General features: G+C 50.8%; 6 protein-coding genes across 6 annotated transcripts; 2 read left to right on the forward strand and 4 right to left on the reverse strand.

Annotated features, from left to right (window-relative positions):
• Positions 1 to 546: 546 nt before the first annotated feature.
• ALTATR162_LOCUS5306 (uncharacterized protein) lies at positions 547 to 1,398 on the reverse strand (the record flags this gene model as incomplete). The annotated part of the gene is made up of 3 exons (XM_043312925.1): positions 547 to 666; positions 728 to 1,059; positions 1,386 to 1,398. 3 exons carry the CDS (start codon positions 1,396 to 1,398, stop codon positions 547 to 549), a joined length of 465 nt encoding a protein of 154 aa, XP_043168860.1.
• A 383-nt stretch (positions 1,399 to 1,781) lies between these two features.
• Positions 1,782 to 2,878, reverse strand: ALTATR162_LOCUS5307 (uncharacterized protein; the record flags this gene model as incomplete). The annotated part of the gene is made up of 3 exons (XM_043312926.1): positions 1,782 to 2,021; positions 2,073 to 2,771; positions 2,840 to 2,878. 3 exons carry the CDS (start codon positions 2,876 to 2,878, stop codon positions 1,782 to 1,784), a joined length of 978 nt encoding a protein of 325 aa, XP_043168861.1.
• Positions 2,879 to 3,550: 672 nt separating this feature from the next.
• Positions 3,551 to 4,603, reverse strand: ALTATR162_LOCUS5308 (uncharacterized protein; the record flags this gene model as incomplete). The annotated part of the gene is made up of 2 exons (XM_043312927.1): positions 3,551 to 3,673; positions 3,731 to 4,603. 2 exons carry the CDS (start codon positions 4,601 to 4,603, stop codon positions 3,551 to 3,553), a joined length of 996 nt encoding a protein of 331 aa, XP_043168862.1.
• Positions 4,604 to 5,214: 611 nt separating this feature from the next.
• Positions 5,215 to 7,196, reverse strand: ALTATR162_LOCUS5309 (uncharacterized protein; the record flags this gene model as incomplete). The annotated part of the gene is made up of 4 exons (XM_043312928.1): positions 5,215 to 5,791; positions 5,855 to 6,277; positions 6,487 to 6,800; positions 6,855 to 7,196. The coding sequence occupies 4 exons, from the start codon at positions 7,194 to 7,196 to the stop codon at positions 5,215 to 5,217; spliced, it is 1,656 nt and encodes a 551-aa protein (XP_043168863.1).
• A 2,322-nt stretch (positions 7,197 to 9,518) lies between these two features.
• Positions 9,519 to 10,121, forward strand: ALTATR162_LOCUS5310 (uncharacterized protein; the record flags this gene model as incomplete). Its single annotated transcript, XM_043312929.1, has 1 exon — positions 9,519 to 10,121. One exon carries the CDS (start codon positions 9,519 to 9,521, stop codon positions 10,119 to 10,121), a length of 603 nt encoding a protein of 200 aa, XP_043168864.1.
• Positions 10,122 to 10,704: 583 nt separating this feature from the next.
• Positions 10,705 to 11,994, forward strand: ALTATR162_LOCUS5311 (uncharacterized protein; the record flags this gene model as incomplete). Its single annotated transcript, XM_043312930.1, has 1 exon — positions 10,705 to 11,994. The coding sequence occupies one exon, from the start codon at positions 10,705 to 10,707 to the stop codon at positions 11,992 to 11,994; it is 1,290 nt and encodes a 429-aa protein (XP_043168865.1).
• Positions 11,995 to 12,272: the final 278 nt, after the last annotated feature.

The following is a 12,272-nucleotide window of genomic DNA, read 5'->3' on the forward strand; positions in this document are numbered from 1 at the left end:
ATATCTGGAGAACGAAAGATTTCGCCAAGAGCTAGTACGCCAACAGGAGCTGGTGCACAAACAAAAACTGGAAGTTAAAAAAAAACCGTTATCGTCTTGCCTTCCAAAGCGATGAGTTCTAGCGTAATAGGCGACATTGGGCGCTTGGGGACGCACAATTCCTCTCGACTGTAAGCATCGATACCCCTCTGCATTGGCGTGGAGTCTGGTTCTGGTCTTGTTCTCGATCATCTCTTGGATGAACATGGTATAGAGGGGGTTTGGGCATTGGTACACTCTTACCATCGCTACAACCTTACCGTTAGTACAACCTGGCACGTACTGCTGCCAGCTGCGCTCAGCCACATGAGATTCGGTCATCTCCAATAGTGAGTTGATGGCAGCTACGGGGACATGGTTGTAGTCATGGTAGCAAATTAGTCTAAATACAAATGAAATTCCATATGTCAACTACACACAATCACACATGTAGTTTATGTTGTGAGAGGCATGGTCTGATTGATTCAGCTATCCTAAGACTGTGCGCTGCAAAGTGGCATGTAACATCTAGTTGGAGATGCCAATGACACCGCAGGCGGGGCGAGCGCCAGCGTTACCAGTCTTCTTTGACTCCTCGTGTCCACCCTTGCCCAGGTCGTCGGTTCCGGCGTGGACGACAATGGTGCGCTAGTCACGGTATTAGCATTCCAACTCGCAAAAAAGTACAAAAGAAGTCGGAGAAACGTACGCCGATGACGCTCTCAGAGCCAATCAACTTGATGAGCTTGTCTGTGACGCTTCCCTGTGCGTTACCCTGACCGTCGGTCTTGAAGTTACCCAAGTCACCAACGTGGCGCTCCTCATCCTCGGGAGCACCGTGGGTCTTGTTGTGGGGGTTGAAATGGGGACCGGCAGATGTGCAGCCGTTTGTGTTGTCGCCGAAAGCGTGGACGTGCATGCCGCGCTCAGCGTTGGCGTCGTGGCCGGTGATGTTCCATGAGATGGTAGTGTTGGACGACTCGTCGGCCTGCTCAAAGGTGACGGTTCCCTTGACGTTGGAGTCTCCACGGAGGACGGCGACTGTTGCTTTGTGTTAGTGCATCTTCTTTACACGCCTCTATGGTTTGCAGTAATGTTCTACTACTATGCGAGCATGTGGTAGAAAGCCATCAGGGTGTCTCGGAAGAGGAGAGCTGATTGGAGAAGAGACACAAGACAGGTCCACGGTGCTGGAGTGACAGCAGGGTCCTCAATACAGCTCCAAAGCTGTCCAATTGACCTCTTCCCGGCGTTTTGATACCGCTGAGTACCGTGTCGTTGAGATAATCTGCTCAATCTTACGCACCCGGACGACCCCACCATACCTCAACAGGACAAGCTTGTGAAGCTACACTAAATAGACGTACCGGCTTTGACCATTGTGACGGTTATGTGATGTGTATTGACGGTATTGATGTGTGGTTTGGGGATTGTGATAGTGTAGGCGTTGATGGGAAGGAGGGAAGATAACAGACAGCTGTCTCGGTTTGGGTCTCGAGGTGAGCTTTGAAAGCCGAATGCGGGGCTGTCCACATGTAATGACGCAACTCCACCCGAGCCGGGCTAGAGCCGGGCGAATGATTAATACCAATCATGCCCACGACTTGACGTGATTTCGCATACGTTCATAACATTTCACAAGGATGACCTTTCACAAGGACCAAGTTGTTATTTTACATCTGATGTCAATTTTACTATCTATCTGAAGAAAGCTCCAAAAGTATTCAGATGCTTATCGCATCGCCGCTATCGGACTATACAATTTATGCCTGCTGGATCTTCTTGCGGAGAATTTCCTTGAGAGTGACGGCATCAGCAGCGAATTTCGAGATACCCTCACGGAGCTTCTCGACGGCCATTTGGTCCTCGTTGAAGTAGAAGCGGAACTCGGCCTCGTCGTTGATGTAGCTCTTCTTCTCGAGATCGAGCTTGCTGGCATCCTCGGCGATGAGCTTCTTGGGGACGTCGTCTTGTGAGTTGTACAGCTCCTCGAGCAGGTTGGGCTGTATTCGTTAGTCACATGTGTAGGGAAAAAGCCTGTGGGCAGCACTCACAGCAATGGTCAGGTAGTCGCAGCCGGCAAGCTCTGTGACCTCGCCGACGCTACGGAAAGATGCGCCCATGACAATGGTCTTGTAGCCGTGCTTCTTGTAGTAATTGAAGATTTGGACGACGCTCTTGACACCGGGGTCCTCCTCCTTGGAGTACTCCTTCTTAGTTGAGGCCTTGTACCAGTCAAGGATACGGCCAACGAAGGGGGAGATGAGGTAGGCACCGGCCTCAGCAGCGGCGATGGCCTGGACTTGTGAGAACATGAGAGTCAAGTTGCAGTTGATGCCGTGCTTGGACTGCAGGATCTCAGCAGCCTTGATACCCTCCCATGTGGATGCGAGCTTGATGAGGACGCGCTCCTTGTCGATACCGATCTCCTTGTAGAGGTCGATGATGTGCAGCGCCTTGTTTACCGACTGCTCTGTAGAGAAGGAGAAGCGCGCATCAACTTCTGTGGAGACCTTTCCGGGCACAATCTGGAGGATTTCCTTGCCAAACTGTACCAGCAGGTTGTCAAGTGTGGTGTCGACCTGGTTCTCGAGGTCGGTGCCGTTCTTCTTGCCGTATGCGACGGCCGCGTCGATCAGCTTCTCGTACTCGGGCTTCTTAGACGCAGCGAGGATGAGAGAGGGGTTGGTGGTCGCATCTTGGGGCTGGTACTTCTTGATGGTTGCGAAGTCACCAGAGTCGGCGACAACCGTCTGCAAGGCGACTTGGTTAGCTGTAATTCTTCCGTTGCGCTTGGTGTTGCGACTGTGAGAATACTTACGGTGCCAGAGGCCTTGAGTTGGTCGAGAGAGCTAGGCATTGTGGGTGGGTATATATGTGTGTATGGGGATTGGGAAGTTGAATACAAGTGTCTATGTGTGCACTTGATGTTGGAGGTGAGGTGAGTGTTTTATGAGTTGGTATGAGGTTGGAGAGTAAAAGTGTCTGTTGGGACAGCTGCACGGGTGGGGCTATTTCATACGTAGCGCCCCTCACCTTCCGGGCCCCTCCATGGAAAAACAGCGTCACACTGGGTCACAGGTGGCAATCACGGCAGAAGTCATCGCTCAGTCAGCCCTCTCACCACATCAGGTAACCGCTAGCGACGGAAATTTTGGCGCATCGGAGCACAGTCGTCCGAGCCATGAATTCTCCACCGGCGAACAGGAAGCATTATCAAGAGGCTTGTCTATGGCAAGTTCTGGCCAGCATCCTACAGCATTTCCGAGTAGACATTGTCTTGTTTGTTATGGGCTTACTAAACAGAATGCCAACATTAATCCCCACGTGGGTGGTCTACACCGATACATTCACGGCAGGATCGGCCAAAGGCCGACTTGCGGAAAAATGAGCATCTTCATGCTGTCTTCTTCTGCTTTCTGCGCTCGGACCCCGATGGATTCATCACGATGCCTTTTGGTTGAGAACATTGGATGCTTCCTCGAGTACTTGGTGAGCGTGGTTTGTCCATTGTCTAGGTCATGGTTGAACATTACAACTTCGCCTTGCCAATTCCTCCACCCCATCCATCTTGCTGCAGCCACTCATACACCTCCCTGTACTGTTCTTGAAGATTGCTGACCGTATGTCCTGCTCCGCTCGGCCCTGGATCGTTCTGTATCACCAACCATCAGCACGCACAACGCCTGGAAGATTGTCCAAGAATACATACCAATGCCTCAACTAGCCTCGTCTGCTTTGCGCCCACCTCAAGGATCTTGCCTCCGCCCAACTCGGCTTCTTCCAAGCATCTCAACATACCGACCGCCACTTCTTCGGGCGTTGCCCACGCGTCCTTGGTCTCGTCGAGGAATGCCATCTTCTCCGGGTGCTCGGTCCACAGCGGTGTTTTGATAACGCCTGGGGCCACGCCATTGACGCGGATGTTTATTTTTGCCTCGAGGGTGCCTAGGGAGCGTATGAAGCCGTTCATGGCGTGTTTGCCCGCCACGTATAGAGGTGTGTTAAGATTAGCATTCTGGCCTGCAATGCTGGAGATGATGATGACTCTCTTTGGATTCTGCGCGCTCACTCTGTCCATCCCAGGAGGTGGGTTAAGAAAGTGTGCAATGGCGAGTTGTGTCGTGCGGATGGGGTGTGTTATGTTGATGTCGAGACTTGCGTATCGTCCTCCGTCGACCTTGTCTCTACTCTTGCCGCCGGCGACGCCTGGAGGATGCCAAAAATTACTCCAATGCGGATCGTAGATGCCTGCTCCAGGGCATACAATATCTACCTTTCCAAATTCTTGTATGCCTACGACGAACATGCGCTCCAACTGCCGCCAATCCGTCACATCGGTCTTGAGGAAGACGGCTCGTGGTCTCCCTTGCTCTTTCGCACTGTAATCTTCAACTAGTTTCTGCGCTTCAGGACGAAGCGAAAGGTCGGCAATAAGGACGGAACAGCCACGGCTGAGGAGCAGGGATGCAAAAGAGAAGTTGATACCTGACCCAGCGCCGGTTACGATGGCACTTTGCCCTTTGACACTAAATGCATGTCCAGTTGTTGTCTCGTTCTTCAGACCGGGTTGTCTTGCTGCCATGGCTTCCTTGAGTACCCCTTCTTAACTTTGCATGAACTGATTTAGATAGCGAAATATCCTCCAGAGACCGCCAGAGCATGGTTATATATACTACACAATGTCCAACATTCACGCGTCTATTCAGAACGGAATGCCTCATTCGGTAACAGGAGGGGTAGCGTGGGGTAGCTCGCCCCGAGCACTCTTGCGAGCGGGGAAGGTTTGCCGAGCTTTAACCCTCTTACCCTACGGATGCGCTCGTATTTGTTTAGCTATACCTAATATACAAAGCTCGTCCTAGAGGTATTCGTCTTGTGTTACATAACTACTAGCATGACGAGGAAGTTAGTTAATACATTTAGGGTGCATTAGTGGCACAACTCAGAGAATACAAGCTTCTTCGTACTTGTACAAAAACTTACTCTATTCCAAATGAACATGCCGATGGGATGACAGATGATAAATCTTTCGAGAGCACATTGGTGCATTATATGGGACAATTTGATCTTCTTTATATTCAGAGTATGATTATGTACGTGTCATCCAGTCAAACAGTATCGAACCTGTCGTCTTTGGGATATCAATAGGTATATCAAGTACCACCCAACGCCATATGCGCCAGCGTGCAAATGCTAATTCCGTTTCCTCAGCTCACTACGCTCCTGCCCGTCAAGTGCACTAGTTCGCGGGAGAGGCTCGCCGTTGCCCGTGCCCGAGACGTGACTCAAGCGAATCAGCTCATCCATCATAGCATCTCTTGTCTTCTTGACCAGGCCATCGACATGCTCTGGTCCCAATCCTTTCGTTTGTATTGGGGGTAAGACTGACACATCTACCACGCCCGGGGTGAATCTCTTGCCCTTGACGTCCAGAACGTGGTAATAGTTACCACAGACGACCGGCACAATGGGAACTTGTGCTTGTACTGCGAGATGGAATGCGCCCTTCTTGAAGGGCAGGAGATCGGGTTTCGAGGCATAGGATCGCGTTCCCTCGGGGAAGATGAAGACATTCTGGCGCGTTGTTTTCATCGTGTGGGCGGCCGTGTCGAAGGCGGCGCGGGAGGAGGTGCGGTTTGCGCGGTCTATGAAGACGGTTCTGGAGAGGGCCATGAACCAGCCTAACAAAGGCACAAACTTGAGCGATTTCTTGGCCGTGACGGACGTGTATTTGGGGAACATGCAGCCGAGCATGAGGACATCGAGTTCACTATGAAAAACGTCAGCGCCGCGGTCAAGACTTGACCTGGCAAAAAAAGCCTTGGAAACCCACGTCTGATGGTTGCCCACAAACACTGCAGGACGGTCCTTGAGGGCATCTTCTCCACTGAGACCTCCCTCTTTCTTCATGCTCCCGGTCACTCTAAACGTTACGCCAGTGCCTAGCCACATGCACCACTTGAAAGCCCGCCCAACCGTCCATTGGATAAGTCCACCATAGCCCACCATGCGCAGGGGAATAGCCACGAGTGTGCCATATAGGGCGCAGCTCAACATCAGAACGAAGGAGCTTATTGCGAAGGCGTAGTAAGACACGAGCTGGGCAGGCTTCGCTGGCAGCACGAGCGAGAGCAGGCGCATGGCGATGACGAGCACGGCGGGCATGGCGAGGTAGATGAGCCAGCCCATAGCGAAGCCTCTCGTAGGAGAGAGAGAGGAGGGGAGTGCGTATGTGTGTAGGTGTAGGTGTGTTTGTCTTGAAACAAGTTGAAGCTTGGTGGGGGACTTTTTTGTCACGCGCCGAGGTTCGCACCTGCCTCGCTAAATCGCTAAGTTTTGGAGTGTGACACCGCCATGTGCAATCAATCTATTCATCGAGCCCCCGTCTTCTCCACAGAGTCAGCAGAGCTTGTTCGTGCCGCCACATTTCTCCTCTGCCTTGACCAAGCTACCACTGTAACGTACAATGCAGCCATATATACAAGTAAAAGAGGAATCAACATCCACCGCCAGGCCACCATGCTCCTAACCCTACTTTTGATCTGGGCGTGTTGCGCTCCGTCTGCCAGAGGAAGATCGAGGACGGCCTGGAACCACGTTTCAGGTGTCCATGTCTGATACGGGTAGTTGATGCCGACTGAGTTGAGGGCGATGGGTTCGCGAATGTGCTGACCAGTCGTCTGGTACGTTACTACGAAGACGAAGATGAAGGCGGACAGACTGAACATGGTACCGAGCAACAACAGAATGGCAAGGGCGCTAAGACTTTTCCGGGCCTGCTTACAATCATCAGTACACTGTTCAGATAGATGGGAACAATTCGTTTGCCATACTTGTCCAGTCTTCGTCATCCTCCATGCTGTCAACATGCCAAAGACGCCCAAGAAAAACCCATACACTGCCAAACCGTTGCTCATGTGCCCTTGGTCTGTCCACAGCTTCTTAGGCTCAACGTTTATTTGTGTAGGATTTCCAGGCCAGTCCACTCGATATGTGTGCACCTGATGCTTCTGCTCAAGAAGCCATGCCACCATGGAACTTATCAAGCTGAATATGGTGATTGATAGAGCGCAGAGCACTGCGCTGGGAACAAAAAGCGGCCAATGGATACCCTGTCGTCTTGCCACCGATGCTTGAGAGGCGGGGGCTGCGCGAGATCGTTGAAATATGCCCATGTTTATCGAACAGTGTATTGGGAGTTGGGATTTTGACAAAGAGAGAAAGATGAAAACATCTCCCCACGGTTCGTGATCCAGTGTTATACGCTTCAGATCTGGGGCTGAGCCTTTTCCCCAGCATGGTGGCACACATTCGGGGCTGATTGATGAGATCAGCGCTTTTCAAGCTTAGTTGCAGCAGCCTTGGACGCTTCAGGCAAGCTGCTTCTCTCACATGTCCTAATATTAGCAGAAAGCATGGTATTGTCAGCAAGCATGTAGGTATGCTGATGCCTAGTCTCCTAGTTGTTCAGCTTGGCGTGTTTAGAAACTCAGCGGCTGACGCCAGGGTTACCATGTACATCAGCTGTATCAAAGCAATAGACATGCACAAATCAGTATGAGATCCTGAAGATTGCCCGTCTTCGAAACAATGGTGAGATGACGCTGGTGCATTGTTTCTTGTTTCGAAACATGACAATTTTTACGAAACCTGTTGGCCTCCGCGTTTGCTTTCGCAATCAACACTAGAACAGGGCTCCAGTGGTTGCGTCCCAGAAAAGCGAGCGCAATTGCACAATTCGAAAGTGCATCTTCGTTCTTTCGCCAAAGAGAGATGAATAGCGGACGGGATGTGATTGGATGCTCATGAAGGCATTGGTCGGGTTCTGTCGCGCTTCGGGTCGATCTTGCCCGCCGCGGGAGAGCTAGCTCAACCACCTACTTTACCAAGAAGCGTCTTTGCACTTTTCGTTCCATTACTTGAGCCGTCAAACAATGAGCTCACATAGGTGCTGCAACTTTACATGCTCGGCGCCAAAAAAGATGAGGACGGAACAGATACAGGTTGACGGCTCTGGACGACTAATGTAGCTCTGCTCCTGGCCCTCGACGCGACCTACGTCACGTCTGGACAGCGCCTAGCCGTCACATACGCACACATCCACACGCGCCGAGTCACACACGGTACAACCCGCTCTGCCACCTGCCCGAACAATCATGTCTCAGTACAAGACAGAGATTTTCACGCGCGAATTCGAGACTAGAAGATGTCAGCATCGCGCGAAGCTTGCTAACAATACTGTACCCGGGGAACTGTTCATCTTCGTTAGGCTCATGCACAACGCAGAAGGTATTCAACTTTACATGATCACATTCTATCGCGGAAGCTGTTCGAATTCGGACCGGACTTTGGCTACCTAGATAGGATGGCCGTTTCGACGACCGACGTGAGCAGGGCGGCTATTGCATGGTCCACCTATAACCCATACGGGGAGCGCAGAGCCAATACCCAAAACCGACATCAATTACAATTCCAGCCTCTTCAGTGAACCTGTTCTTAACCTTATAACAAGGATGCACTGGCAACCAATCAAGTCTGCCTGTGGTAGGCCTTCGATTGGATGTCGAGCATTAGCATGAGTACGGCGTAGCTAGAGTGAAATGCAAGTTCGGCACATGAAGCTTATCACCTCAACAATCCATGGACAACACTTTATGTGTTCTATATCTAACTGACCTCTGAGTATGTACCAGTTGTTATTTTCGTCCACTCTTTGTTCTCTCATTCGCTTCCTACAACCCTGAGTATCTGGCTGGTCCAGTTTCGATAAGGTGGATACTCTCTTTTAATATATATTTGAGAACTTTCAGTTGCATCCATGCGGCTACCTCACCGGTCGATCAACAGCATTCAACCACTTCCCAGCATTTATACGGCTTTCCCAGCCAATTACGATAGCTCTCAATCGACGGACACGCCTGGAGTCAACTCTGGAACATGCCTCATCAAGAAGATCGAGGATGGGATCGAGGCGGTTCCATTCGAGAGGAGTAACATCCTCTCCGCTCCCATACTTAGCCCAGATCAAGAAGAGAAGGAGGTTTTTGTGTCGTCTTGCGAAGAGGTTGATGCTCTTGAAAAGCCTCTCCCCAGCCTCCCAAGATGCATGTGGCATCGAATGTCTCTGCGGCAACGCATTTTGGCGTTGTTGGGATTACAATTCCTGATGCTCCTTACGATCGGGCTGAGTCTTCTGGCTGTCAAAGATCGATCTTCCACTAGGTAATAGCTTCAAGATCCTGTAGTTGAAATGTCGTTAACAGCGTTTTCATAGCGAACAGGATTCTGCAGTACACGTTGCTAGTGATGGTTCTCCAAGTAAAAACACCACCGGCGGCATACGACGCGGTATTTTTGCGCTACCCATTCAACTTCCACGACAGCAGAGTTCGGTATGCTTGGCAAACGACAACCAGATGAATACATGGCATTGCTCGTCCAACTCAACCTTTCAACTAAGTATACTACCCACCCCGGCGGGCAGCGAAACCGCGACCATGATAGCGGTGGGATCGCCGCCCACTGATAACAGTATTCGCCGTGGCGAACGCGTTCCCAATATTCCGCCTTTGGAGTTGTTAGCAATTACCGAGGCTAACAACGAAGATGAAGCTGTCTATCACTTTCGCGCTACCTACGATAAAGTTGTTTTGTTTGGTGAGGATGAGCTCTCTACCACTGGGGGGCTACAAGCGCACCATTCGACGCTAGGTACTTCGTTCCAACCTGGGGATAGTCTGTGGCAGTGCAACTTCAACGAGACCCTTATTGACGGTTACATCCACGTGCCCAAAGTCAACAATACTGCATCAGACATTGCCAACACAAAGAAGCTTGCTCAGCTTCCGGAATTTCCCTACTCCATCAAGTTGGTCGAAGAGTGGATGCCCAACGGCAAGGACCCCTATTGTGGGAAAATGGCTATGGAACTGGATGGCACCCTGGCTCCGCTCTCTGACAAAATAATATTACGCTTAGAAGACCCCCAGAGTAAGGTTGCAATGCCTACATCACATCCCACAGAGCGCATCAGGAATCGAGAACTACGACAAGAAGTGCGCTCAAGCTCATGTCAATGTCAGTGGGTAGTTGATAGTTGATTCGTTCTGTGTAAAGCATATGAAACATAAACCTATGGCTGTGTCACAATCGCCGTCTTTGCGTTGGTGCAACATGTCTATTGCCCTTGGCCATGCTTTCAGCAAAGATCGACCATACCAGGGTTCTCATCTTAAAACCAGATGAGAAGATGTTGTAATCTACAGAAGGTTGATTGGACCTTGGACACATAACTCCACCCAGGACCGCTTCCCTCTAATACGCCCACACACGCCATGTCGAGAAGATGACCAGCAAAATTCATGAGCGTTCTGCACACCCCACAGAACAATATGTGTCGCAGCCGTTCCTTAGGATCTACCACCAACCAGTCGCCATCCGGACACGCATCCAGCGGATTATATCTTCACTGACCCACCAAGCCTTCGTGGTCTGGAAACTGTGTCACATGCCCATCTCCCTTCTCTAGATCTCCAGATCTCCAAGACAGTCAACCCCCTCCGATATCCAAAGTCGCGTTGTCGAGCGTCCGCTACCTGATATACTTTCTTGAGCGAACCGATCTTCTATCTATTCAGGCGTGACGAGAGGCTCTTGTAGCACATAATCGTACAATCGTCAATCATGCCATCAGTCCACATCAGAGTCGAAGACGGAGCTCCGTTAGCAGCCGGTTTCGAAATACCACGGCGTTACACACTTTATGTGAAAACATCGTCTCAAGCCCCAGTACATGTCAAAGTCGAAGAAGATGCAGCTCCACCAGCAGCCAGTCCCGAAAAACCACGACACTACCGTTCCTTTTCAGCCTTTACCGAAAAATGGTCTCAATCTCCACTTCGTGTGCCAAGTCCCCTTGCTGAAGAATTTTACCGGTCTACTATAGTCAAAGTGGAGGGCGAAGAGGCTTTAGTACATAAGAAAGGGCTGCCACTTCTGTGCCATGATTGTGAGCGGTCGGCTGACTTGATTGACAAAAAGAAACCACCTTCCGAAACCCCTCGCGATTTGGCTTCGCAACAGCCAGTCTCCGCTATCAAGACGGAAGCAGAACCTTCACCTGGATTCTACATCCCTACAGGAGCACACAAAGCCAAAAGTACAGCGCCATCTGCCTCCTCGAAAATCAACCACCAGATCTCCCCTACCACAGATCATTCTAGGTTATACCACGAAGCGCGGATCCCGGGTCGCTGCACTGGCACATCGTCACCAACACCATGCCGCCCTAATACCGAACTTTCGTACCTCCTACCTGTCACGCCAACACCCTTCAGCACACCGAATGCCCCCGTCAATCCCTACAATCGTCCAGCACATCTACATTGCGTACCCGGCTCCTTGCTCGAAGGTATGAGGAGGCGGACAAAGTGGGGCAACAGGGACATCAGAGACAACAAGGACGACAAGGAGAGACTTGCCAGACAGGCAAAGCAGGAAAAACGAGCAAAGCAGTACAAAAAGGCAAAGCAAGCAGAACCCGTAACGCAATTGCGATCCGCGCCTCCATCTGAGAATGTCGCTGAGAACCAGCACGAGAATCCAAACGAGGGAGCAAAGAACCCAGAACATGGCAAAACCTGTACATGGTACAAGATGCCCTTTTGCAGATGCTGCGTGTGCATCATGGTAGTTGGGTCAAAGCTTCTACGTAACGTATTCGTTCCGTCAGTGGTTGCTGTTCCCCGTCCCCATCGAAACACATCCATGATACCAACGCCAAAGGGGTGGGCCAGAAGGAAGAAGTGGTGGCATTTGCAGAGATGCAAACAGCCTCGACAGAACGTCGAGAGGCTGGTAGACGATGAGTCGCATGCTGTCAGGCGGAATGAGTTTTATGCACCGGGTAGAGTAGTAGTGGATAGGGAGGTGCGAGTAGCGTGTGAGCGGTGGTCGAACAGAGGGCAGGAGTAAAATGGTTACGGTGGATCGAGTCCAAGTGATGTGGAGCCTTCTTGGGGTACGGCTATCATGTTTCTCTGCGTTTTTCTAGATAGGTGTCAAAAGAGGGAAAAGATGAGCGGAAGTAACGGCAAGTTTGTTATCACAGCTGCACGAGACCAGTATGATGATGAAAAGTTCATTCATTGACATCAACGGTGTTTACGTACCATTTTGTACTACCCATACACTTATGCATTGTCTTCGTGGAAGAAAGGAAAGAAGAAAGAAGTTAAGACGAAGATGTTTCT

This window comes from Alternaria atra, assembly GCF_907166805.1.
Source record: "Alternaria atra isolate CS162 genome assembly, contig: 25, whole genome shotgun sequence".
Classification (NCBI taxonomy): domain Eukaryota; kingdom Fungi; phylum Ascomycota; class Dothideomycetes; order Pleosporales; family Pleosporaceae; genus Alternaria; species Alternaria atra.